The sequence below is a fragment of the Corvus kubaryi genome, unplaced genomic scaffold (genome assembly GCF_017639235.1).
Source record: "Corvus kubaryi isolate FWS band 111438036 unplaced genomic scaffold, C.kubaryi_AGA036_p1.0 37308, whole genome shotgun sequence".
Taxonomy (NCBI): Eukaryota; Metazoa; Chordata; class Aves; order Passeriformes; family Corvidae; genus Corvus; species Corvus kubaryi.
The window spans coordinates 12,016,212-12,043,401 of record NW_024581096.1 but is presented as its reverse complement, the minus strand read 5'-3'; the positions used below and the strand labels follow the sequence as shown (position 1 = coordinate 12,043,401).

Sequence of the window (27,190 nt, the reverse complement as noted above, 5' to 3'; positions counted from 1 at the left end):
CAGCTGCTACCTCAGATTTTAAGTTCTTTACAAGAATCATTCATACTGGAAATGTATTTAAACTGCATGTTCCGAACTTCTTTTATTAATATTATGGCCTTTCAGGATGCTTAGAATAGAATGGAACAAACTTGTCACTTTTTTTAACAGTGGGAACAAACAGTTCTCACAAATTGTATAGTGTATATATATATATAAAAATTTGCTCCTTCTTCTAAAATAGAGAAGAGTGGCATACAAAAACTCTTTTTCTCAAGACCTTTTAAAGCACCAGAAATGGCATTTCTCTCTATGATTAGCTTAATGTACTCATTAATTTTGTTTCTTGATGTACACATCACAATAAGGAGAGTCAGATTTTAGGTCATTTGCTGGGTGTTACTTTTGTGATTTCCCAGTGAAAAAATAGATTTCTAGTTTTATTGCCTCCATTCTGCATGAAATTTCTCTTGCTTATTTGATTTTTTTCTTTTCAAAGTCCTAAAAGTATGGTGAATGTGTATTAAAAGAATCATTAAATTAAAGGCCAAAAGTAGGAGATAAATGAGGTCTAGAAATAAAATTTTCAAAAATGTCTGCTTATGGGATTTGCTCCTACAAAATACAAGAGTGACCATCTTCAGAAAAATTGGGGAAAAGCTGAGAACAATCTCAGTGCATTAAGAATGCTTATACAGTTCTGAAAGCAGTAATAATACCATTTGCAGGTAAATAAATTTTAAGACGATCATGTCAGCTACTGCATATGCATCTTAGGCATTCTGTTTCAGGTTTTTGATTATATATTTCCAGACTTGCTCCAAGTTAACATTTTTGCCAATGCCAGGTATAATGGACATTGTAGTAAGTTTGTGACTTCAGCAGTATTTTCTGGAGGCGTTTTGCCTAAGACCATTCTGAATTCCACTTCCTAACTTTGCTCTTCTCTGTTTCAAAAATAGCATTGATGCTGCTGCACTTCACGGGTTGCATACTGACAAACTTCTGATAGTCAAAATTTAAAACTGACCATGTCTTACAAGAATCCTGGGTAGCCTTCAAATTATTTAAGAGCAGATCTGTTTTCCTTGTTCTCTTTCATGGCTGTTCATTTCAAGTCACAGTCTAGTTCCAAATTAACAAGATAAATATGGATAAAAAAAGAAAACATACAATTGATATTTTATCAGGTAAAAACTATCTTATATTTAGTTGTTTCTTTTTAAATTATAGCCATAAGAGCACTGAAGCAATTTAAAAGCAAGAATAATTCTTCTAGCAACAGAGAAGTTGGTGACAGAGGGAAAGAGAAGAAAGATTTGGAACATCAGAAAACAAAGAGGAATCACCAGTTTCCAAAAATATGGCTAACGAAATACTCCTGGTTAAAATATGATGATGAAAGGGGAATAATGTTTTGTGTACCATGTCGTAAACATAACGTGGATTTGGGGGAAAATATTAATAATTTTTGTTCTGGCACTGATGACTTCAAACTTGAACTTATAAATACACACCAGAGTAGTGAAGCTCATGCCTGGGCTACCTGCATGGAAGCTGCCAGTTCTGCTTCACCAGATACAGCTTCTGCTGAGCAGATGTTGAAGAGCATGAACTCCATAACATTGGGTAGAGTAGAAAATATTTTTAGAAGATACCATGCTATTGCTAAATCTGGCTGTCCCCATACAGACCCTGATGGAATGTGCAAACCAGATAAACTTTAACATGACCTTTCTCAGACTAGTCCTTCTGAAAACTTCCCTACAAAGGCAGAACCGATCCTTTTTTCCAGTGCTGATTATTGATTGCACAGATTAGTCTTTCCATAACAAGTACTCTTACAGACAGGATATTACTAATACAGTTCACAGCTTGAACTACTTTTTGTTTACCTGTAAGAATATTTGTGAGGGTTGCAATAAGAATGCTGTATCTTGATTTTTAATCTAGGAGCTGAGAATGAGTATGGTTTAGAGAATATATATTCTCATAATCCTAAATATTCTGAATGCATGTTTCTACTTGATATTTCAAAAGGTGAAGCATACCAGCAGCATATATTTCTACCATCAAGGAATTAGCAATGATTTTTATCAAAAGATAGCTAAAATTAAATTGTTAAAGACCCTTATTAGTTCCTCCAACAGAAAATGAAGATGTACTACAGGTAATCTGGGAGAAATTAATATGAGGCCATTCACCTTTGAATCAACCTTCTTCTAAATCAAGAAGCTCTCTACTTTCAATTTAAAACATAATGTAGTAACAGCAGAAGATACCCAGTACCCCACACCATACTGTTCTACAGCTCTGCTCTGTACTCTGCCATGCTATACCACACAAACATACAGATAGACAGATAGATAGATAGATGTACACATACAGTCTCTTTTTGGTGTTTTGCATAGACGTTCATGCTACTTCTGTGTATAAACAGGGTGTCAGAAATGGAGTAGGTTGTGAAGTAGTAGGTTTTGAAGGAATGCCTCATTAAAGGATATTAGTCCGCTCCAGGAGAGTTAATCTGTAGGGGTCAGAAAAAGAGATCAGTACTGTGCGTTATATAAAATATCTGAACTTGTGATTTCTCAGGCAAAAAAAAAAAAAAAAGAAAAATGTTTAGATATAGTCTGCCTAATAAGCAACAGGATATATATTTCATGGGGTGCCTTATTAGATATGAGGCTTATTATATATTAGAATCGTTAATTCTAAGGGTTTTCTCTTGAATCACATATTACCAAGAGGGTTCTTTTCCCTCAGAGTTGTCAAATGGAGGTTTTTAACTATGTTGAGATTAGAAAAAGCTTGAAAATATGTCCCGAGGATGTCCAGCAGGTGAAAACAAAAAAAGAAAGAAAAACCAAAAAATGGTGGGTTTGTATCTGTAACACTGAGGCCACTTCCATGATGGAGGGAGGGGGCATGTTTTCTCATCATCTTCTTTTCATCCATTAAACCAGCAGAATTCCTTCAACCTCACCTCTCAGGACATGCTTTCTAAGCCTGTGATGATTCTTGCTGCTTTGTTTTGGGCAGTCTTTAGTTTACATACATCCTTCTTGATCTAGAGATTCCAAAATCATACTATAGCAGAAGCCTTAATGTCTGGGGAAAAAAAAAAAAAAAGCATTATTTCTGATGACTTCTCATGTACTTTCTGATGATATTGTAATCTGCCATAATCCCTAGAGACTTTTCTATAGAAATTTTACTTTTGCAGTAAGATTCCCATTGTGATATTTATTCAGTTCACTATTTCAGCCCAAGTGGGGCACTTGACATTTATCTTTATTGGATACTCTCCTTTTATTCTAGATTTTATCTACAATTTTTAAAGTTCACTTTGGATTCTAATCCTGTTCTCCAATGTGCTTGAAGTCTGTTCCTGAATTGTTTTATCTGCAATGTAATAAATGCATCAATTTGCGCAGTCCGTTTCCAAAAAGCACTTTGGTCTGTTTCTGGTGAAACTTACTTACTGATCCTGACCATCCCTCCAGTTTTTCAAAATCTTCATGAATACTGATTCTTTTTACAAGATGCTTGCTACTCCTTCTAATTAAAAATGTTTAATTTTCTCTTTAGTCTCCTACATTATTAAACTAAAACTTATTAGGTTTGGGTCCTTTTATTTTGTACTTACAAAAGGATTTTGTAAAGAGCATACCTGTTTTGGAATGAGTCTTGCTAAGTGGAAAAAAGCCAGTTCTGGGAATTGTTTTCCTTTTTCCTTCATAGAGGACATTATTTTCTTTCACTGCTTGCAGAGTACCATTTGCAGACACCAGTATTCTTTTCTGGTTATCATCTGTGTAGCTGCCCACTCTCAGCGTCTCTCCGTGACTATGAAGCACTGACAGCCCTTGAGCTGAAATGATGAGTCACCTCTTGCTTGGCATTATAATCAGATACTCAAAAACAGTTCTGTGCTCTGTACTATATACCTAAATCCATGAAATCTAGACAAAATATCTAAAAACACAGTGAGGAAAGTATTTCATGTCTTGTTTTCTTGTTTATGAGGGATTTCCTCCATTTCTCAGAGACTCCCTCATTCCTCCTATGTATATCAGGAGGAATTAAGTCACAGTCCATCTGAAGACTTTGAACTACTATAACTTTGGAATTGTCCCTCATCAGATGTTTCATGAGGAGGTAGTAAAGTAAAAGTAATTGCCCTACAGCACATCAGCAATTCTATAGTTAATATAAACAATTATATAGTTTATATAAATTGTGAGTAGAGTTGAAATTGCAATCCTTTAATCCCATTTCAGACATTAGTTTTGATGCAAGTTCTTTAAATTCCATGTGTTGAGGGTTCCCCCCCCTCCCCCCTGGAGGAACCCCAACACCTCAGATACTTTTCATGTATGTTTCTGAAGTCATGTAGCCTCACAAAAAGGGATATGACAATATTAGTATCCTTTTAAAATTTTGTGCATAAAACCAAATTTTATTTCAGGAAGTCAGAAACTCCTAAGAAATACAGGAACTACATTTTTTATTGTCATAAAGGGAAATCATAATAGGAGTTGAACAGTTTAGAACATAAGATAGTGTGACAGAAAGCGAAGTTAGATTGCCAGTGATCAAATGTGGAAAGGGAAATGTTTAGCAAAAAATGAAATAAAAATTATCATAGCTGGGATCTTCATGGTAAAGCACTAAAAAATCTGAGTCTGCAAAGAAGATGTAAAAATTTCCCCTATTGCTTTTTGTTGTTCATTGGCTCCTTCATGGACCGTAGCCTGTTTTCCCCATGAACCACTAAAATGTTACCTGGCTTATTGAACCTTATATGAAGTGTCCCAGTAATTTTGCTTCTGTGATGTAGGCTTCATTGTGCCATATGAAAATGATCTGATTCGTGAAGCTTGAAGTTTTCATAAAAGAACCCAAATTTCTGATTACCTTAAAATTATTATATTAGCAATCCAGTGTGCTTCAGTAAACAGGACATGATTTATCACGATTTTTAGAAGATGTTCTTTCTCAATGTAGATAACTCAAAAACTTTTCAAGATGTCACATCAGAACACTGTTATAGTTTGACGGTATTTTTTCCCCAGCTTTTGGTTTCATGCTGAAATATGTGGGAGGATACTAAGGCTTCAAGTCCAGGTGTTTCTCCCTTCTTTCTTCCTCTTCCAACAGACTTTGAGCTTTCCAAATCTGTTTTCGTCCTCTTCTCTCCAAGCTTATATATGTGTAGGATTTCTCTGCTTTTTAAGATGCTGAGAGCATTAATCCTGGATTTGGAGGTAATCCTGATTGGAGGTAAACCGGTCTACAGAGATGCAGACCATTCATTCAGATTGGCAACTCGATTTTGAATAAATGATGTGATGAAATTAGTATTCAAACACATTCTTTATATTCCTACCACATATCTTTTTCATACACTTAAATTTTACTTCACTGTTTCACTTCAAACAAATTGTCTTAGCCATAGAATGTGCACAGCTATGCCTTTTCAAAAGAACAAGAAGTTTTACTAGAAAAAGGAAAAAAAGAAATCTTTCCAGTGATTGTGTTTGCTTTTAAAGGTAATCTGAAAACTCCTGTTTTGATGCAATGGAATTGATCACAACCTGACCAAATCAGCTTTATCTCTAAAAATTTAAAGAACTTGAAACTTATTTTACATTTTTGTTGCTAATGTTTTTGTTTTGCAGTGAACTCTCATTGAGCCAGCAAAGTGCATTTCTGAAAGAAAAGACTCATATCTGTCTGCTAAAATTTTTTATACATAATTTTGGTTTTTAATACTATACATGAAGTTTGAAGTTTCTGTTTGCTCATAAGCAAATCTATTCCTGCTTAAGAAACAAATAGGATTTGCTGCACTTATTTATTTTTTTCTTAGGATTTATTTAAAATAAAATTAATGGAGCTGCTTTTAACTCACACACATCAGTTCTGAGAAGCTTTTCAAACAGTTAAAGTTTGTTTCAGAGTTCAACAGTGCATGTTTTTCAGCCCATTGTCTAGCATGCACTTGCTTTAAAGAGTGAAGATAGATTTATGATTAATTAGAAAGAGCAGAGTGGAAGAAAAGGTTGGTAGGTATTCCATACACAGAACTCTGTGTGATTGGTGTCTGTGAAGAGCTCATTAATTGTCAGTGTAGACTGTGTGAGGATGGATTAGTGGTCTTAATTCAGATCAGGACAAGTACGAGAAGAATTGCAGTGCGGAAAAATATTTGAAATTTTGCTATTAGATAGGTCACGCATGATTAATTATAAATGAGGAGATTTTATGTTTGGTTTGGAAGATATTAGCATTATCAGTAGTACATAATAGGAAAATAAACAACTTTTTCATATGAGCATTAAAATAGGTTTGTTTTTTTTTTAACAGAGGAAGTCTATTTAGAAGGCTAAACATATTTCTATATTGATTTTTTATTAGGTTTTATACCAAAGAAATTATTTATTGAAACTCTTAGTGGCTTGGTTAATTTGAATCTTGGAATAAATTGCTTTCCTGATGCATGGAAGAGCTTAACACTTCCAGATGTAAGTTAACCCCTATATTCTCTTCACCTGGAGTATTGGTTTGTGTAGAAGATGCAGCATTGTCCTTATTATGATAAAATGAAGATTATAATATTATAGGACAGGATCAGTTTTTCTTTAAAATTCTTCTGTTTCCCTAGAGAAGGATTATGGAAGTCACTGTACCAGAAATTTTGTCAGGAGTGTATTTATTTAGAATTTTCAAATTATATCAGTTCTTAAGACATCGTCCAAGGTTTTCAGATTTAGGAACACAAAAACTTAGAATTTAGTCTTTCCAGATCTTCCATACTGAGTCAATTTTTCTGTCAGATGTTGCTGGTAAGCCTATGGAGTGGAAATCTTTACTTGTTTCAGCCAGTTTTGATAACTATTTCTGACAGTAAACTGTGATTCACATTAAAATTTTAATTGGATTCCACATCATTTCACAGCATTATTCATATATTCTTCACACAGATGAACTGCATGAGTAAAACATTTTACAGTTAAAGTTTAAAGTTGTGTAGTTCCAGTGAGTTTAGTGAAAACTAGTCCCATCTGTCATCTTGACTATATAAAAACCTAATCTTAGTACAATAAATTAATTATACAAGGAAAGCTATCCATCAAATATTGTCTACTAATAGACCAAATGTGCATGTATCTCATGTTCTGTATTCTTTGAGAACTTTTAGTGCTTATAAATCCTAACTTTATTTTAATAATAGAATTTTCTTTCCTTAACCATTTTTGAATTAGACTTTGAAATTTATTGTGGAAGCACAAGCTTACTTACAAAAGGGAACTCACAAAGCATAAGCTAAGGTATATATTTATTTTGCACAAGATATTCTGAGCTGAACTCACCATTTCATCACTGTGTGACTTAATAGAATCTCAAACAAATTTTCAATAAATAATAATCAGTGCTGTTCTGGCCAATGTTAGGACAAGATGTTATCCACAATGTCACTAAATTGTCTCACTCTGTGCTGCCCCAGGCCCTTCTTCTTGTGAACACATTGCTTCCTCTCGGACTGCAGTCTGGAGCAACCCAGACACTTCCCTTGACAGAGAGATCTGGGTGTGGGGCAGAAGGCCGTGCAGACATGACACAGGGCAGTATTGACCTTGGCTGATTTGGTTCCCCCTCTCAGACACAGCCTCTGCATGCGTTCTCCTCTGCTGCATACATGCAACAACTTCATTGGTGCAAAGACATACACAGCAAGCTGCAAAGCAGCTTTTCTAGCATGGCTTTTTTCCAACTATAAATAATGCTGGAGCAGAGAAAAGCTGCTTGGTGGACACCTGTAAGAGTAACAGGGCCAGGGCACAGGACCAAGGATTTTGTGCTCATGCTGCTGAATTGTCAGTTCAGTTCTTGGTACTCTCACAAAACAGAGCATGGTTCAGGGGTTAGCATGTTCTAAGGAATGATATCTCATAGGCAGTTTAGATATAGATGCCTGTTTAGGGTATTTATTTAGAGAATACCAACTGCACATGACAGTTGACACACAGTGGCCCATGCCCTATTTCGTTTAGCTATACATGCCCATTTTAGAAATATGAAATGGCACTGCAGAACCTTGTCTATCCTATCCAGGAAAAGACCTAAGGATACATAGCATATTGAAAGAGTGTGTTTATGCACATGTATTTGACAATATTTATTATTTTGGTTTTATAGTTCCAAAATTTGGCACGTGAATTCACAGTGAACTCAGAACTTACTGACTGGCGCAGATTCTTGCTGGCAGCAGCACAGCCTTGGCCAGTGCCTTCTGTGACACAACTCCTCAAAACACTGCATGGCTTCCAGTCTGTTGATGTCACCGGATCAGGCTTTGTTACAGAGGAGCACTATATGCAGGTTATAATCCTTTTATCTTTTCTAGCAAGTTTTTTTCTGGTAAATGATATGTTGTTTGGTTTATTCACTTTGAGAAAGTCAGTCTGAATTTTAAATGCTTCGGGTTTGAGGGAGCTTTCTACTGAAAAGTGTTTTCAGGAAATTGATAGCCTAGTATGTGTCTTGTCCCCAGTTCCACAAATCAGGCTAAGTAAACTTACTTTTTACTTGATTTTCCTACTTTTCCCATAAATTAATCTCAAGTGAAAATCCCTTCTGTTTTAAAGAAACCATTCCATGTGCACTTTGATGACTATTAACTTACTTGACACTGAATAAGATCATTTGCTCCAAGCAAAAATAAGGATTTCAGTTTCATCTCATCAGCTGCATTTTAATTAAATATTTCTAGATTTTTTCCAATAATTAATTTTCTCAAGTTAAGATCATTCCTCAAACCTTGAATACATGGAAAATTATAAAATTCTTCGATCATTTCTCTGAAGACAACTTCTATTTGAATTGTCACATAGTTCTGCAAGATTTTTCAGGAAGGTAGTTTTGTAAAAGAGTATATTTACATTTACATAACAAATGTAAATGAATACATTTTTGTTCTTTAAGCAAGATTCTGCTCATTTTCACTTACTTTTACTTTGCATTTTTAATCATACTTAGAATGACTGCTGGTTCTCTCTTGTAGGCCATAATAGCTGTAAGTATCATATATATGCACATATAATTGTCTATAGATGCACATCTGTCATGGGTTAGCAAGCATAGTCCCGGAAGTGATGTTCTTGCAAAGGGGTGCTTACATCTTCCTCTGTGATCTGACAGAACCTATCAGCTGGCCAGTTTGAATATGGACAAGTTTTTTAGCCATTTAAATTCTGACCGCCTCTGTGATCCACACTTAAGAATAGAGAAACCCCAGGCAGAGCTCTCTCTCGTTTCCAGTGCTGGGACAGGTGGCTGCAGGCCCCTGCTTGGGCCAGGCCAGGCCGGGCCACGGCCATCCTGGAGCCGATGGGCCCTGTTCCACCCGTGGAACCCCCCCACAGCCCTGCTGTGGGCAGTCGGAGCGGCCCAGCTCCCCCTCTCCAGTGTGGCCAAGATTCAGCTGAAGCTGCACCGCTGTCCGGCAGAGATCATGTGACCAACAGCGATAAGCGAAATTCCAGCTGGAAGGCCCAGGTGGGATTAACCCTTTTAGTGCTGTGAAGAGCTGAAAACCTGAGGGAGAAGAAAGAGGAGATGCTTAAAGCTGAAATTCTGTTGTAAAGCTATGATATATCAGAGTACCTGCTGTAATTTCATGAAGGCATGGGGGGTGGAGCGTTCAACTTGTACTTGTGAGCAAAAGCACCTGCGCTGAGATAGGCAGATGCTGACACAGCTTAATTTAATGAGAAGTTTGAACAGGGAGAGATGGAAGCGATGAGGACTTTTGCTCCAAATGGAAAAGAAGACCTCAGTTCCTAGAGATGCTTCCAGAGATAGTCCTGGAGATGAAGATGAGGAGGACCCTTTGCTCCCAGGGAAGGAGAAGGGCCTCTATTCTTAGCAGTGAAATGCTCCCAGAGATGGGTGAAGAGAGCTTTCGTTTCTGAAGGGCTCAGCCTTAAAATTGTACCCCAGTAATTCAAGAGTGGGCCCTCGAAAGCAGTTGTGGGAAAAGCTGCAAGTCGTGGAAAGGGACTCACATGCGAGCAGAGAACCAGCCTGGGTGGCTGGCTGATTGTGATAATGTTTTCATAGCATGAACAAGAGAGACTCCTCTTCCTAAATGGACTGAACAAGGTTATTATGGAAGTGGTAAACAGACTGAACATCTCAAGGGTTGGTTTTTTTCACATTGTCAGTGGGAGAAGGGAGGAAGGTGGGGGGAGGAGAAGAGTTCTGAAGGTGTAGTATTTTTTTTTTTTTTTCTTTTTCCCTCTTTTAGGTCTGTTAATAAATTTCTTTTTTGTTCTTTCAAGTTTGGTGCCTGCTTTGCGTTTCTCCTAATTCTTATGTCACTGAAGGTAAATAGTAATGAGTATTTTGGACCAAACCACTGCGCTAAATTGGTGTTTCTGCCTGGTTACAAACTGAACCCACTACAACATATCTATGTGTGTATTCTACACAGTCTTGCCAGTTTCTAGATTTTTTTGGTGATACTAAATATAATTTTCAAACTGTTTTGAATAAATTTCATAGACACTCTATTGTAATTTTTTTCCAATCACCTAGTGTTGGTTTTTAAAAAAAATACTAAAGGCTGTGTTCATCTTGAGGCTTGTCATTTTCAGAACTTCTTTGGTTCATCTAAAACTCTAGCTGCACCTGCCAATCCCTGCCTACCACAGACTTTCCAAGAAACAACTCTGCAAAGCCAGAAAACCCACAAAAAGTGCAGATCTTTGTGCATTTATTTTTCTATTAAGTTTTACTGAAGTGTGAGAGCTTGCAAATAAACTAACCGTTACAAGACATACAGACCAGAAATGTTCTTTCTAGCACAGGATCCTATTTCAAATATAGTAATAACCAAGCAATTAATTTCATTGCTTCAGTATTACAAGGTAGTAAACATGCAGTAAACAACTGATTTGTTTCTAGATCTATACTCCCTGTTGGTTCTTCCAAACTTCCGTGGGAGTGTTAATTCTGAATCTACAGTCTCACTTTAAGACTGAGAAGAACTTTAAAAGTTCATGAACACACATATGAACACAGCTGAAGCTCCTTTTTCAGAATAGAACTGTATAGGTAGGCACATAAGATATGTGCTCTAGAGAACGTTTTGGCAATGTCCAGAGACTGTCCAAAGTGACTCAGTTCAACCACCTGCATTGCTCTGAAGAGTTTGGTCTGCAGCTGATTCATACTGCCTGTGTATCTGCTGTATGTGATGGCCTGCAGTTTGTGTTACTGATAGTATTGTGGTTTGGAACTCTTGCATATGCAGTTATGAGAAGAACAGGAACAGAAATTGTCACACTTAAGTTTAGCCCTCTAATTTCAAATTACTGGATTGATTAGGAAATCTGAATTGGTTTTATTGCAATCTTTGTTGTATTCTTTTTGAGCAATTTATGGCAATTGTTTTGAGGTCCTACTGCCATTACAAGAATAATGACAAGGAATGTTCACTGAGAATAGCAGGAATAACCTTCCACTGGGAATTTGAGCTGCTTCAGCTGTCCTCTCTCTCTGCACCTATACTTGCATAGAAACTCCATATCATATTCAGCTTCTTTGGCAGCATAGACTTAAAACTACATAGTCAATTTTCACTTTTTTCAAAATTATATATTCACTTGTATCCTACTTGATTTTCAGTAATTTCTCAAGTATCCATTATGATGTATAAACAGCAGCTTAATTATTCTCATGTCATTGTATATTAATAACAAGTTCAATTTGATTAAGTCCAGAAATTAGGCTCTCTGTTGAACAGTGAGAGTATAAAGACCACCTTGTTTCAATGTGTGAAAATAAACAAACTTCTTTTTATTTATTTATTTTTTTAAATCAGGCTGGCTTATGGTTTAATGGAAATGAAGATCTAAGCATAACAGAAAGTTGCAAGGAACCTGTGCCTTTAGATAGGCTGAAATACCTCAAAAAGGTAACTGAAAACATAGGTGTTTTGAAAAGATAACTGTTCAAACATGAGAGGTCTCATTTCAGAGGTTTTTGGGTCTCTGTTTTTCAGTAAGTGCTGCATATTTTGATTTTTTTTTCGATTTTTTTTTCAGGTTAAGTGGTGCTTCAGGATAATGTAGGAAGGAATCCAAGAATCATCCTTGAGTATTCTAAATCATAGTCTGCTCAGAAAGACTTAATTATTCCTCTTTTTATTTGAATGACATTAATTTTGCTGCAAAACAACCAGCTTTGTTAAGAATGGGAGGCAAATGATCACTGCATCTGAGCTCATAGAATTTTCCATGAAAGAGGGGACTAATAATAATCTGAATACAAAAAATGCTTTCAACGTATTTGTCATGATACAAGGCTTTATTGATTTCTCCCTTTTCTGTGAAATTCAATTTCTGTTTCCTTGAATTACTTAACACATATTTATGATTTATCACAGCCTTGATTTGTAGAGCCTCAACATGTTTTTAAGTATAGTTGGCTCTTATTAGCAGTAATTACTGTATTTCATCCTTTTCCCTACAGTCCTTGATTTGCATTTTGCATAATTCCACTTATAGAAATTAATTAGTGTATTTTTGCCCTTTATAGCTTTTCTTCAGTTTATTTGCGGATACCAGAAAAGACCCTGCTCTGCTGAACTATACTGAGATGCTGCTTTATTTTGCCTCCCACTCTGATCCAGTTGAAGGTGTATACAGAGCATTTAGCATTGCTACTGGAACATATATTCGCAGAAAAAAAGAAGCTTCCCTTCCATGTGCGGTAAAATATTACAGAAAAATACTAGAGAATAATAGTAGTGCTGCCAAATTATAAATGAACTAAGTTTCTCTATATTTGCTTATCCTGAGTATCTCTAGTCCTTACAAGTAATCTCACTGAATTCATGGGAACATTGCATTGGTAATAATACTCAGAAGGACTCTTTCAAAAGTCTGGAAATTTGCTTGCCAAATAATAATGAAAGTTTAAGATACTTACTGGTGACTACTTCTTGTACTTACAAATGGAAGTAATTCTTTTGCTTAATCTTAGGCCAGCTGTCATTCCCTGTAGTGTGACTTACAGTAATATTATCTCAAGATACAAAACCTGATATTATTGGTGGTCTTACTTTATTTTCCACTGTGTTACCCACTAATTGGGATACTCAGACACATCTTTGTTGTGTTATTTCCAAGTATTTAGGTTTATCCATAAACCAGAAGGATTAATAATAGTTTTATACAAAATAATTTTTAAATTATTTTTTCAAACATGATGAATGTATTGTCACATCAAATTAAACTCGTCTTTTGAACATTATGAGTATTTCTGGAGTCTGTTGTTATTGTTAAAGTCTTAAAACTGCAATTAGTCCAATGCATGCATCAATTACTTAGTATTGAAGTAAAAGTCATTTTTTGAGACTTAAATTATTTACCTGTACACACCTTGTAAAGAGGTTGCTGCTCCAGATTATAAAATGATTCATTGCCCTCTCGCAACCACAGTGACTAGCATTTGCCCAGAACTTAAAGTATGGTTCGGATCTCTAGAAACGGTACAGAAAAGGCATTATTTTACTACACAGGATAATCATATACATCTGCAAAATAGCATTTTATCATTTCAAATGACAGAAGTTATTATACTTCTCTGTCTTTTATTTGGCACAACAGAGTTTTTGTACACTGAAGAGACTGAATAAGACAAATTCCTTTCCACATTTTCTAGGAAGGAGAGCACAGAATGCTCCCAATTAGATATTGTGGACCAGTGCCTAATTTCCCATATTTCAGTGGAAAGTTCTAACTTCCATCTCACTGGATGTAAAGCTACACCTGTTCTCCTTTTTTTCACTTTCTGCTTGGTTTAATCTGTTTTGTTGGAAGTTTTGTAATATATAAGTAATAGCACTGTCATTATCATCTGTGTGTCAACAACTTCTTAAGGCTGTGAGTCTCGAATGATGGGGAGCATTTGCCTTCAGCCAGAATTAACTGCATCTCTGAGAAGAAAGAGATGTCCCATCTAACCTGAGAATTTCCTCATGCCTTCTTTCTCACTGGAGGCGTTGGCTCTGTGAATCTGTGCTATGTCTGATACATGTCTCACAGTGTATTAAACAGATAGATTGTGTGCCTAATTCACCTTGGAGTGTCCCCTCGGAAACCGAGGAATATCCAAGAAGTAGATGTTAAATTAATCTTGCTTATGTGGATTCTCTTTGGTTTTATAGTTGTCTAAGCTGGTGCTCAGAATGACAGGACTGATAGAACATAATTTTAATATTTTCTTTTTTCTTCTGCCTTGTGTTCCTTGCCTATGCACCTAAACAATAATGTTGAATACAGACAAAAGACAAGAAAAGAAATCCCATTCCACTGAAGTGAATGAGTTTCTCTATAGGCTTTAGTAGAGCCAGCATTTCATTAAGGGGGCAAAAACTAAACTGTGCATTGATATCATGTCATGTTTGAGCCAAGCTCCATCAAATACACAGAGTCCTGAAGGCATCCAAAGTGGTTTTCAGGATCAAATTAAGAACCCAAACCGTTGTTTCTCTGTGGCTGTTTACATGTGAACTAAATATTCTCACTCCAGGTACTGGAAATTTAGTAAATGTTGTCAGTGGAACATTCATCTGTGAAATATAAAGAGCTATCCAGCTCATCTCAAAGAAGTTTTACATCCTAAGTAGCTGGCTCATACATAGGCACTTAACAGAACTGCACCTAATTTGTCTCTTCTCTTTTTTTTGTTCTGTGCTTATAATTGTAACCACTTCTCATTGGTATCTGTCTACAGAAATACATCTGAAGCCTTCATGTTGTTAAGAGAAGCTCAGACACACATTCTTGAGACTTCTTTTGCTCACTTTGTTCTAAGTCTAAAAAATGTTGTTATCGCTTGTGTAGGTCTCACAGTTCAGTGTAAACAATGCTGTGAGAGACAGAGCAACTTCAGTGCTGACTACTGTGTATTAAAAAGACTGTATGAATGACTCTGGTCCTCCTGTGCTCAAAATAAAATACATTAAGGCCCAAGGCACATAGCACAGGTGTGACTGAACCTCAGCAGTCTCTCCCTCCTAATGGGGAAAGAAATGGTTTGTTCAATTAAATGCAATTTCCTGTTGTTACTGGCTAGTCTACACAGTGGCATAACCTAGTCAAAGCATTGCTCACCTTCGTGAGGTCCTTTCTCATCTTTGTGCTCACAAATCTCTACAGCAGGTTTTTTGTTTAGTTTTTGGGTTTTTTTCTCTTTGAGCTCTAATATCACCACAAAATTACCTAATTGCTTGCTTAAAGTAAACTTAATTTTTCTGCATAAACTAGAAAATATATGTTTCTGTGGAGAGATGGTTAACTGTTGGCCAAAGCACAGTTCTTGCAGTGACTCCTTAATTTGGACTAGAAAATTCATACTGTTTTTTTCATGATAACATCCAGAATTACCCAGTTTGCTCCTTAAATAAACACAAAGTTTTTGGTATTGTAGTTTTAACTATTAAATATTTTTATGTTTTGTTGCTCTGAGAAATACTAGTTTTTCTGTGCAATGTTGGCCACATTTCCTGGAAAAAGCTGTTTATTAAATTTCTGGTAATGCCACTATTATGGATATTTCTGGACTCTCAGGATCTATTCCTCTATCCTACAGTGTAGTAGATAATTTTGTGTGAGTTGATGATTTTTGTTTTGTAAGAACTGAAGTCTGGAAGTGTAATCCACTGGTTCTCATGAGTGTTTAACCTAAACAGATCATCTACTGACAGACTGTTTATTCCCAAGCATGATACCTGTGCTTAATTTTTTAGGATTCTTCAAGCCCCAACATACTGTCAAATGACAAGACTTTAATAGAGGATGAAAAAGAAGTCTTGAATTACACAGCTGAAGAAATTATTTCAGTGACATCTCTACTCAAAATGTTTCATACTGGAGGAAGTAAAGATGAAAATAATCATAGATTTAGCCCTCTAGAGAAGGCAGACAGCTATGATAAGGTAGGAAGAGTGATTCAAGAAAGGTTTTGTAGCTTGCATCATATGTTAAAAAAATATTTTGTAATATTTGCTTTTCCACAATTCTTTTAAACAACAAATTGACCACGTATTATTTTTACTTAAAGCATTTCATCAAGATGTACCAAGAATTAGGTGCTGAAGATCTGACACCCATTGCAGTTGAACTCCTTTTGAAGCACCCTTTCATGGAAAATTTGATCAACACATGCCAAGAATACAAACTTCCTGTAAGTATTGCTTTCTGGGACCAAAGACTTTGTAAGCACACATGCTTAAATTTGCATTATCCCAGAAATGTACATGTAATTAATACAGGTACTGCCAATTTGCCATATAGATCAGCTATACAGCCCAGCAGCTGTAGGGTAGATCAGATGTTTTGTGTCCCATGAAAATTCCATCCATCAAAGACTGTGCTGCATTCTGACCTGTTCTTTGTACAAGTCTTGCTGGCCTGGAGCTGCCTACAGGTTTTCCACTTGCTTTGTCCAATGAGGATTTGCCTGTCTCCCCATCCGTAGAAAGGAGTCTGGTTGAATTATCCTCCCAACAGGATCGTATTGCAGGACACTGTAGGATATGCGGTAGATCCTGTTCCATCCTAGGCCAACCAGGCAGCAGAAAAGGGCATGCAGAGGTAGTACAGGTCCAAGTATTCTTCCCTGTCATTCTCTAGAGCTTCCCTGCTGCCCACACTTATCTTTAAACATGCTTTAAAACAGTTGCACAAAAGGCAGATTTGGGCCAGAGAATCACCCTATTTAAGATAACAAGCTATGGCAAACGTACTCAATATACATGGTGTAAGAAACTAGCATGAGAAGATCAGAGGATTCTTGCATGTGCATGTCCCACATCAGATATAAAGTCTTCATAGATTTTAGATGATCACCACCATAGTGTCCCGCAAAATGTAAATCTGAGTGAGATACATGATACTTCAGGAGTAACTTGCTATTTCTTAATTATATTCCTCACTTGTAGGATGTGAATTGCCCAGCATTTACTACATCACTCATAAGCTTTGTTAGTAAAAGATAAAAGAATAAAAGAATGTATTTAGTCAGTAAAATGAGGGTTAAAAATTCATTTGCTACAGTAGAAAGTTATAGAAAATGTAAGACAAAGACAATACAATCGAAGATTATAACTACAAATGGGTATCCATCCTGCCTATGTTGATGTCTCAGCCAATTTGGGAAGACAGATGCCATGTAATGTTAGGTCATTCCTCTCTTCCCTTCTGCATTCTTTCTTCCTGACTCCTTTTATTTAATTGAATACTGAATTTTCTGATTTGATTTTTTTCCAACCTCACTGAACTTCTTGTAGACCAAAGTGTTTTTTAAACCAGCTCTCTAGATGTGTTCCACATCAAGAACTGTTGTTTACACAAACCCTCACTGACTTCATAACATTTAACATGATGCAACCCTTTCATGAAGAACAAACGTGATGAAACCTAAATTAAAGCTTGATTAGGGTGTAATCAGAGTAAAGCCATATCTACATGCTTGGCAATTTACAGGGACTCTGTTAAAACTTTTTCGCACTGGCCAATAGCTGAAAATCAAACTCACAATGTCTATTCTTTATTAAAATTTCTAATCTTCCTTTACCATTTCTAGGAGGAACTTTGTTACATAGCTTAAAGAGTAGACTGTAGTACATGTTTAAATTTGATTACTACCATCAATCACCTATGTTATTTCTGGCTGGTAGGAGATATTCAGGGCAGTACAGTTAAAAAATTGTCAGCCTATGAGAAAACCTGTAGGATAGTGTATATGAATCTTGGCAGTAACTGAGGGTTTCAGTGCACAAGTTTCTATCCCAGAGAAGTTTCCCCATCTTATTTATATATTGGTATCATTCCACTTAAATAAGACATCTTTCCACTTATTTGGCAGGTTCCATTGATGCCTGTATCTCCTGACTCAACAGTTAGATGATACAGAGCTTCACTTCTCATTTGCAATACTTAACATTTCCTCTTGAAAAGGCTTATACTGACTGTATCTCAAATACAGTACTCTATGGTTTCTGTATTTAACCCAGAATATTTCATTCCTTGACCGTACTGTTAAATACAGACTTTTGTTTTATGCATGAAATCAACACTCAGGTTTATAAAAAAAGTGTTATATTCTCCAGCAAACAGGCATAGAGACCAAGGGGCCATTCTTTTGAGTAGGTTACAATTCTGGTCTAAAGCATACAGACTCCAGGATGATTTTTCCTGTATCAATTCCATATTTGGGGAACAGGTGAACTTTTTTCTTTCCAAGACAGTATTTTTAGCATCAATTATTTTTGCAGAAATTCTCCTCAGAGATGTCTATAAAAATGAAAGTCAACCAAAGTGCTGTTATTTTGAGATCTTTTACAAGATAAATATAGCAAGTTAGGGTGTGGTTTCTAAAAGTTAAAATGTTTCTACTAATGCAGTCATAAACAGCAGAAAGTAAAATGTTTTGCTGAAAACTATAAAGGGAATATCTAGCTTACAAATTTTTAAATTTGAGTTAGGATACCTGATTCTTTTGAATCTTGATGACCTGTTCAATTTCAACCATTATTATCTGTCATATCTCAAAAAATATTTTTTCCGTGTGAGAGATACTGTCTTTTGCAGGGATTTTGTTTTCTCTGCCAGGGGGCTGGCAACATACTACATGATGATGATCTTTCTGTCAGCCTTAGTAAAAATTTCTAGAAATAAATAAGCCCAGGAATTCTATTACTTTTTCATCTTGTCTTTTCTGTTCTGATTACAAAGTTTTCTGGTCCTATCTAGAACTTTCAAGTGTTTACCATTATCAACACATTTTTTTCATTTATCAGATGAAATTTATTCCTTGAGAATAGGCAGCTGACACATAAACGTATGTTTATGAAGGCATTTCATTACATGCTCAATTAAATTTTCTTTAAATAAATTTAATAAAAAATGAGAGAAGATTTTTATTAGATCAGCTGATTCAGATGGGAAAAGGAAGCAATCTGCTTTTTCTGCTGCGTGTGTTTGTCTATTTGGTTTGGTCAATTAAGGGGTTGTCTACAGGGCTCATTATTTACTGTCACAGATATGGTAATACAGAAACAACCATATATTTTAGTAATTCTACATTTTGATAGTGATTAATTTAAAGGAAAAGTTAGGGATATATTCTGCTTCTATATTTCTTAATGCAGTATTTTTTAATTTGGGTGGACTACATTCTTATAATTACTGAAGATAAGGTAGTTTGATAATTCAGTTTGTTTATATCAAAAATATTATGCATTGGATAAATTGTGTTACATTTCTTATTCTGCTTTCAAATCCTGAATAGCCCTTTTTAAAAAGCTCTGGTTTTGGAGATAGGGATGTCACATCACATTTCTATGTGTTTCTGTTTTGAATACATTTAGCACAGGCCCTTGCATTATGCTTGTTCTTTCTAAATTAATTGTCATAGTCATATGGTTATTGCTGTTACTGTTGGTCATTTTGTTAATCATTTCAGTAATATAATTCAGATATTCTTTCAGAGAGCAGTTCCATTGAAGCAGGATTGCTGTTAATGTATAGTTAACATGTCTTTATCAAATAACACTTATTAGTATGTTGAAGAATAATTACAAAACCTGTTTATACCCACAGCAGCCATTTAATATTACACAATTCAATGAATATTCAGAACTCCATGTATCATTTCACAAAGTGAAAGTGCTTCTTGTCATAGGGAGAGTTCATGCAGATTATACTAAATGCAAATTATGAACTGGACCATGTATCAATGCTTTGACATAAAAAGAGGACTGCTGTATCACTGTCTAGTCATAACCTGTAATTGTAATACTTGTGAAACCCAAGAAGCTTTTTTCATGTGGTGTTTTAAATGTCCCAGTGTGGAAGAAAAGGAAAATCTAACTCAGTGTTTAAATACCTCATTAAAAAAAGAGACCTATGTTATGCTTCTCTTGAGCTTAATCCCATCCCTAAATAGTCTTAGAAAATTTAATGATACAGAAAAGATGTTGTTTCTTACATTAAAGAAATATAAATTATATGTGTTCATGTTAAAAAAAAGTAAGTTTCCTTCATTAAAGACAGACATAGTAAATCTGTTTATAGTAAATAGTAAAATCGTATAAAATCTCTCTATCTCCTGGTTTTTGACAGTATTTAGTATAACATTTGATAACATTTATTTTTGTCAAACCAGGATTGAAACTACTTTTTCTGACTCAATTTGCTGAAAAAGGCCTTCTTATAGTGAAGTATTTCCTTGAGTCAAAGATAAATATTAGTGAAACCTTCTAAAACTAGGGACTGGTAAAATTTTCTTTTAGCATAGTTTTGTATTCACTGAAATGCTTCTGATATTTTGCAAGTTTGTAAGGCATCATTACATTCAGGCAGCTCCTGCTTTTGAAAAAAGGCTGTATCTTCAAAATATGCACAAAATATATATATAGGACAATATGTATATAAAACTACTATATATATATAAAAAGTCTGACTGTTATTTATTCTCCAAAAGGAAAAAAAAGCATATTCTGACAATATCAGAAAATGCTAGAAAGTTAAATATTTATCTTTATATTGAACACTCAGCATGTTATTTTTTTAAACCAGACATTCCTTGTTCGTCCTACTTACACATCCTACAATGGATACTATTGCTGAAATGGGAAATGGGAAAGATTCTGCTAATACAAAATTATTGAAAATTAACAATTCAGATAATATGTTACAAAGAACTAAGCAGAAAATTAATCTGTTATGGGTATATATTATTCCAAGTGTTAGTTACTTATTTTCTTTTATATCTATTTCCTGGAACTGTTAAAGTTCAGTCTGAAATATGACATATTTTTAAAAGAACCCTTAATTGAAGAATTTGCCTTTGTATGTTCTGAATAACATTTACTGGTTTAAACAACAGTCTTCATACCTCTCTTTACCAATAATTTTAAGCTGATGTTTAAGATCTCTGTTTAAGAGTTGCATTTTAACACAGTGTCATTTTGTAAAACCTCCAAAAGCAATGAATTCCTGTGGATAACATGAAAATATCATCTCAGTGATATTACAGCACCTCAGCTGAATGAGTTCTAGTGCCCTGCTGGAAGACATTATCTGTAATGTGGGGAATGTGTAATTTACCTCCACCAAAGCTAGTTTTTCACCATAATCTAGTCACTGGAAAGCTCACCCCATGGATAGACAGGTGTTACTACTGCAAGTTTTAAGGTGTCATTACTGCAGTTTTCAGGCTACAACATGAAATGATCTTTTAAAATTTCTTTTTTTCCTTTTCATAGGATATTACAGTCTTTCTCCAAAGATTCAAAGAAGCACAATCAACTGATGGGGAAAAAAGCACATATGAAGACATCAATGTATGAAATGTTGTTCATGAACATTAAGAAATCTTTTTTCTCAAAGTCTGTAAGAAGTGTCTTACAAGTCCAGTCCTCTCTCCCATGAGAAAAGGTTTTTTGTTTATTGTTGCAAGAGCAAAATCCCATTACAACTACACATTTTCTGTTACTTTAAATAAAAAAAAAACCAACAAAACCACCAACAGGGAAAGTTATGGTTTGCTCATCTTAAACAGTCTGATGATATTTTTAAATAAAATTAAACCAGTTTCTGAACTTTATTAGAGATGGTAGTGTGTTCATTAAGATTTGGTTTAAGAAAAGAATGTGTCCAATTCTTCCAAGTGCACTAAGATATCTATTCAGCTTTTGTTAGATAATTAATTAATTAATTTTTTAATTAATTAAATGCTGTAATCAGTTAATCTTTGAAAACATGTTGCAATTTGTAGCTAATAAAATAAATGAAAACAGTGTTTTCTCTAAGATCAGGATAAACGGGGCATCATGTACATGAAAACGGATTGTTTGTTGACAGTGGAGATGATTAATCTTTGCCATTCAACCTTTCTATTTCTACCCTTGCATTATATCTCAGCTCTACCACCTGCTAAAAACCTGCAGGCTCTCTCTCCCCTGCAGGTGTGGGTGTCACAGGTGCTGCTCCCTGGCCATGTCCCCTCCCAGCATGTGGCCCCAAGCAGGCCCTGACGTGAAGCAGCAGGGTAGGCAAGCAAGCACTGCAGTGTTTGTGGCTCCACTGCTGAATCTGAGCATCACATCATTGGCTGAAATTCACAGCGGGGTTCCGCACAAACCTTCTCAGTTATCCAACAAGAGTCCTTTTTTTATTCACTCGGTGCATTCAAGGGCACCATATACTCCAGATGCATGCTGTAGATTTTCATGTGTGATAGGTGCTTGTCTAAAAATACCTATGGCACACCATGACACCTAGAGACTGTTGATTTCTGAGGCAGATTAAGCAGAGTCCTGCTCAAATATTCTCCTTACTTACAGCTGAAGTGGTTGTTTCTTTTTCTATATGAAGTCTGAGTCTACTGGCTTTCATGGAAGTTGTTACTAGGATGTTTGTGTTTAAATGTAGTTTTATCCAATTTTTCCTTTCTCTTGTGTCTATTGATGGCTGCTATAACTCAATAGGAACTATTTTTTTTATCAGCCTTTGTGACATACATTCCAGAACGCTCTTTGTAAATAATTCCCCTGGAATTAAAAATGGAGATGCCTAATAAATTCTCAGTTTTCAGTGGTATTCTGGTATTAGTCTGATCTACAGTGTCAAGTTCCCTGAAGACTAAATACAGGAAAACTGGTAACTATGATTATCTGAACTCAGTATAGTCTATTTGTAGTCTGTCAGCTGCCCAAGATATTAGCATACCTTCAGCATTCTACCCTGCCTTAGTAGCTCATATCTGAACACTGCTCCTTCATTCTGGAGTATATTTTTTCTGCATTCAGCATTACCCTCATAAAAATTGCACAAAATGTTTAAAGGTTCTTTTCCCTGGTTTGATTCAGCAAAGTATTCAAACATATGATGCTATTTAAGAATACAAATAATCCCATCAAAGTCATATAACCCCTAGGGAACCACAAACCTTTACCCTTTGCTGAGAATGCTATCTGCACAGAATATTTTTTATATTTTAATATATCTTTATTACTTTCTAGCCAAGTATGCATGACACAGTATAGTACCCACATAACATTTGATCATGTTCCCTACAAGGTTTCTAGATTACCTTCTTGAGGTATAAAACAATTCTGTATCAAAAAAACAATAGCAGCATACAAAAACAGAGGAACTCGCATAGTTACAGTTAGACAACAACTAACAAACCAGATAAAAAATTTATCTGGCAGTAAATATTTTTTCAGATTTTTAGAACCTGATGTCAATAATGGCAGGTTTATTTCTTTGTTGATTAAAGACAGTCACATTTTGAAAGGAGAGTCTAGGGGTAGCAGATCAAAGCATCTATATGTGATACATGAATCTCAGAATAGAACCCAGTCAGCTTATCACTTCAGGCAAAAAATGGTACGTCTCTTCACTCTACATAGTTTGTGCTAACCACACCAGCACAGAAACAGATGTAACTTTGTTGTGCCCCCGCAAGCCATGGTAAAACCTCAACATCCTCGTTCTGCTTGTGACAACAGACTTTATGATATGCATACAAATTAATCTGCTTTGTTACCAGAATCATTTCTTTACATAACATGTACAATTTGGTTAGTTTCATCCCCAATATGTTTTAAACATCACATGTATATATTCATACAAGAATTTGGCTTTTTACTTTCCATATTAAAATATTACATGGATAGAAAAGAATTGCAATCTATTTCTCTGCCTTTTGCATGTTTCATAATCTTTAAATTGTTTCTTTTGTTACACTTTTAGTTTCTTATTTAAAAACAGCTTTAATTAGTAAGTGTTTAATTCTGACTTAGCATACTGGAGATCTCCATGAGAAAATAAAAAAGGTATTATTTTCAAAAAGCCTTCCCTACAGTTCATAAACCCAAGTGAAGGAAGAAGAAGCTTCAGCTACTGGAAATGATAAATTGCTATTTAAGTAACATTCTTCAAGTATTACACCTTTCTCATACACTGTTTATATATTTTACCTGTGGCTTAGAATGGGACATAAAATCATTACTGATAAAGTTTGAAATTAAGTGCAGATTGCAGAACAGTGTCAAAGAGTAGAAAGTGAAGTGGGTTGTATAAAGTGTCAAGCTTCATGCAGTGAGCACGTACTCCTCCATGGGAAAGTAAAGGTATAATGTACAAAGAAAAGAATGTGCACCCTGACAATTGCAATGTATTTTTTCAACAGTTACTACTTGATTATAGCTGAGTATCTCAAGAGTTATTCAAGAGATTTTGAGTTCCCAGCCCAGCTGTGACCCAGATAGGAAAGAGGTCCTTGTTTTTATGAAGGGGGAATGCTGAGTAGTTTTGCATTCAGATGTAGGAGGAGAGTTACAGTTATATCATGTTCAGCTTTTATAGCTACACTTCAAGCAGGATATTTGAAACTAAAACGTATTCAGAGAATAATGTCAAGAATGATAGGAAATCATGTTTTGTATAAGAAAGTGTGAGGAACTTGGTCTCTTTACTTCACTAAGGGAAAATTTAATGGCATTTCAAATATCATTTCTACAAGAACCCATCTTCATTCTGGTAGACACCATCTAGATTCAATGGCTGGAACCCTTGGCTTCAAAATAAAATGCAGATTTTTAATAGGGAAGTAGACGAAATGTTGAAGCAACTAGCTAAATATGCCAATTTCCTCAACACAGTGTTGTAAAATCAAGATGAGTAATTCTTTTAGACACAGTTTGTGACAGGAACTAAAAGAAGAATAACTGCCCATTTGATATTAACATATGGAGTTAAAAACTAAACCTGAAAGACTAATCTGGCTTTCAGTTAATTGTATGCAACATGCTCAATCCTGTTTTCACAGCCTGCTATCTTTTAATGTTTTATTTACTCCTTAACTTGACTTATGTCAGATATTCTTGTCTATGCTGCATAGAAAATGCCTTGCACGCTTTAGAAAAGATGCAGCGAAGCTTATATTACCAATACTCTCATAATAATTAAAATTAATTGTATTTCATCCCTGCAAAAATCTTCTTTCAAAAAAACCTACAAACCAAAAGTTACTGCTGAATTAGGATGTTTTATATACTTTTATTAATTTGTATACAATCTCCCTGCATAAATCAATCTCAACATTTCATTCTCTGTAGAATTCAGGCGCCATTATTAGTCTGTTTCAGGGCTATGATCCATTCTTTTACAGAGATACAGGAAGTAGAATACTTCCAGATTCTTTCCTCAGAAAGCAAACTCTGGTACAGGAAGATTCAAAATTCTGCAAGTAACCAGAACACTTTTATTTTGCTTGAAAATGGCTGAGTGTTGTCACATTGTCACCATAATAGCAAGAAAAGTTCCTCAATCTGCTGTGTGGTCCTTACCTCAAAATTTCCACTGAGCATGAGGTTCAGACATGCTTTCTTTTTTTATTCTTCATAAGTGAAGCCAGCTGTTTTGTTGAAAGCCTCTTAGCTCTGCTGAAATTTCTAAGTGTGTGAAGACAGCTTAAGAGAAGCTCTCCAAACCATTGAAAGAACAGAGTGATAAATGCAATCTGAAAATCAAGCACACTACACAAACTTCTTTGCAATGTTATAGTTATGAAATCAAAGAAACATTAATCAGAAAATTTCAAAAGTTGTAGTATTGTTCAGATTATCAGTAAAAATTACCTCGGTTGATACTGCTTTTATTATCTTTAAGAGATTCTATAACAACTATGCTTATTTGTAAGTAGAAAAGCAATTGAATTTCATTCCCAGTTTTACAAAATGTCCTTGACAGTGGGAAAAAACCCATTTTCTTTACAGTTTATTTTAAATATAATGTGTAATGAAAATTCTGCAGTTCAACATCTCATCATAGAATATCCCTGCAAATTCAAGAAGGAAGGTGCAAAAAGGTTGCCCTCTGAAAGGGGTAGCCTCTCACAATGATAATTGCTGAGGAGCAGCTGTGCTGAAAAGAACTTGGGGATGTTGGTGGACATCAAGCTGAACACGAGCCAGCAGTGTGCCCTGGCAGCAAGAGCAGTCTTGGCATGTGTTAACAGGAACACAGCTTGCAGTAGATGGAGAAAAGTCATTGGCCTCAAGCAATTAGCACTCATTAACAGTGATGACTACAGTTCTGGACCTCCCAATACCAGGAAGACATCAACACTTACATGTAGGATGCTTCTCACTTGCATCCAAGATTTCATGTTAAAGACTTCTCAACTTCTTGGTTCAGGAGCAATGCTTTGGACATTCTTACACTTCATAATAGCAGAGTTTTGATTCAGTAACGTAAAGGCTTGACAAGCTTCTAGTTCATGACCGTGATACGTTAACAAAAGTGGTTGTCTGTACTTTGTGAAAAACTTGTACTTTTCTTACACTATGAATGTCATACCTGTTAATTAAAAAGTAGCGGCAGTACTTGTCAGTAAGAAAGAGTGTGCCCATGCATGATTAATTGTTTAAATTAGGCAAAACCTTCATTTTTCCTCACTTTTCTCATGACAGAGGTTCATCTTATCCTTGTTTCCAATACATATATATATATATATGTATATATATGCATGCATACAGGTATACATGTACTCATCTATACATACATATGTCAATATATATCTACACGTATATACATACATATGTATGTACAGAAAACTAAAGCTTTTCTTGCTTAATTACAGATAAGAGTGCATTTTCACATGAGGAAGTTTAATTACATCCTGGTTAACCGTGAATTGCTGCTTTTCCAGCAAATGACATCCAGTGCTCAGGATGACTTTTGAATTTTTTTTTTTTTTTAATGTGCAATGTTTTAACTGCTGAACACATAATCTGATCCACTGCAGACCTTCACGTATACTGTAGCTATGATAAAGCAAGTTTAGGAGAAGATCTTTATTATAGTTTGTCCTGTGGAAATGTTACTACTTTCAGATAAATAATATTTAATTCTGTCAGTGTAGGATTTTCATTGGACATTTTTAATTTGTTAATGGAAATAACAGCATGTACAAAAATCAAATAAGCATTTTCATTATTTTAAAAACTGCATGTGCTGAAATTTCTTGGAAGTCAAGGTTCAGTATACTCAGGCCTCGATTAAACAGAAAACCTTGCAATACTGTAACAGCTGACACTCAGATGGTACATATTGCA

General features: G+C 35.3%; 1 protein-coding gene across 5 annotated transcripts in view; it reads left to right on the top strand.

Moving 5' to 3' along the window:
• SPEF2 (sperm flagellar 2) overlaps positions 1–22,664 on the top strand; it is an 82,618-nt gene extending 59,954 nt beyond the window's left edge. For 2 of the 5 annotated variants that reach the window (XM_042028500.1, XM_042028503.1), the window contains 8 exons: positions 6,403–6,509; positions 8,185–8,367; positions 10,329–10,373; positions 11,873–11,965; positions 12,589–12,762; positions 15,806–15,994; positions 16,120–16,242; positions 21,329–22,664. In XM_042028500.1, the coding sequence (XP_041884434.1) occupies positions 6,403–6,509; positions 8,185–8,367; positions 10,329–10,373; positions 11,873–11,965; positions 12,589–12,762; positions 15,806–15,994; positions 16,120–16,242; positions 21,329–21,412 (998 nt within the window). In that variant the 3' untranslated portion in view covers positions 21,413–22,664. Of the gene's footprint in view, positions 1–1,212; positions 6,330–6,402; positions 6,510–8,184; positions 8,368–10,328; positions 10,374–11,872; positions 11,966–12,588; positions 12,763–15,805; positions 15,995–16,119; positions 16,243–21,328 lie in introns of those variants that run through there. The other 3 variants (XM_042028499.1, XM_042028504.1, XM_042028502.1) reach the window with 3 other exon arrangements.
• Positions 22,665–27,190: the final 4,526 nt, after the last annotated feature.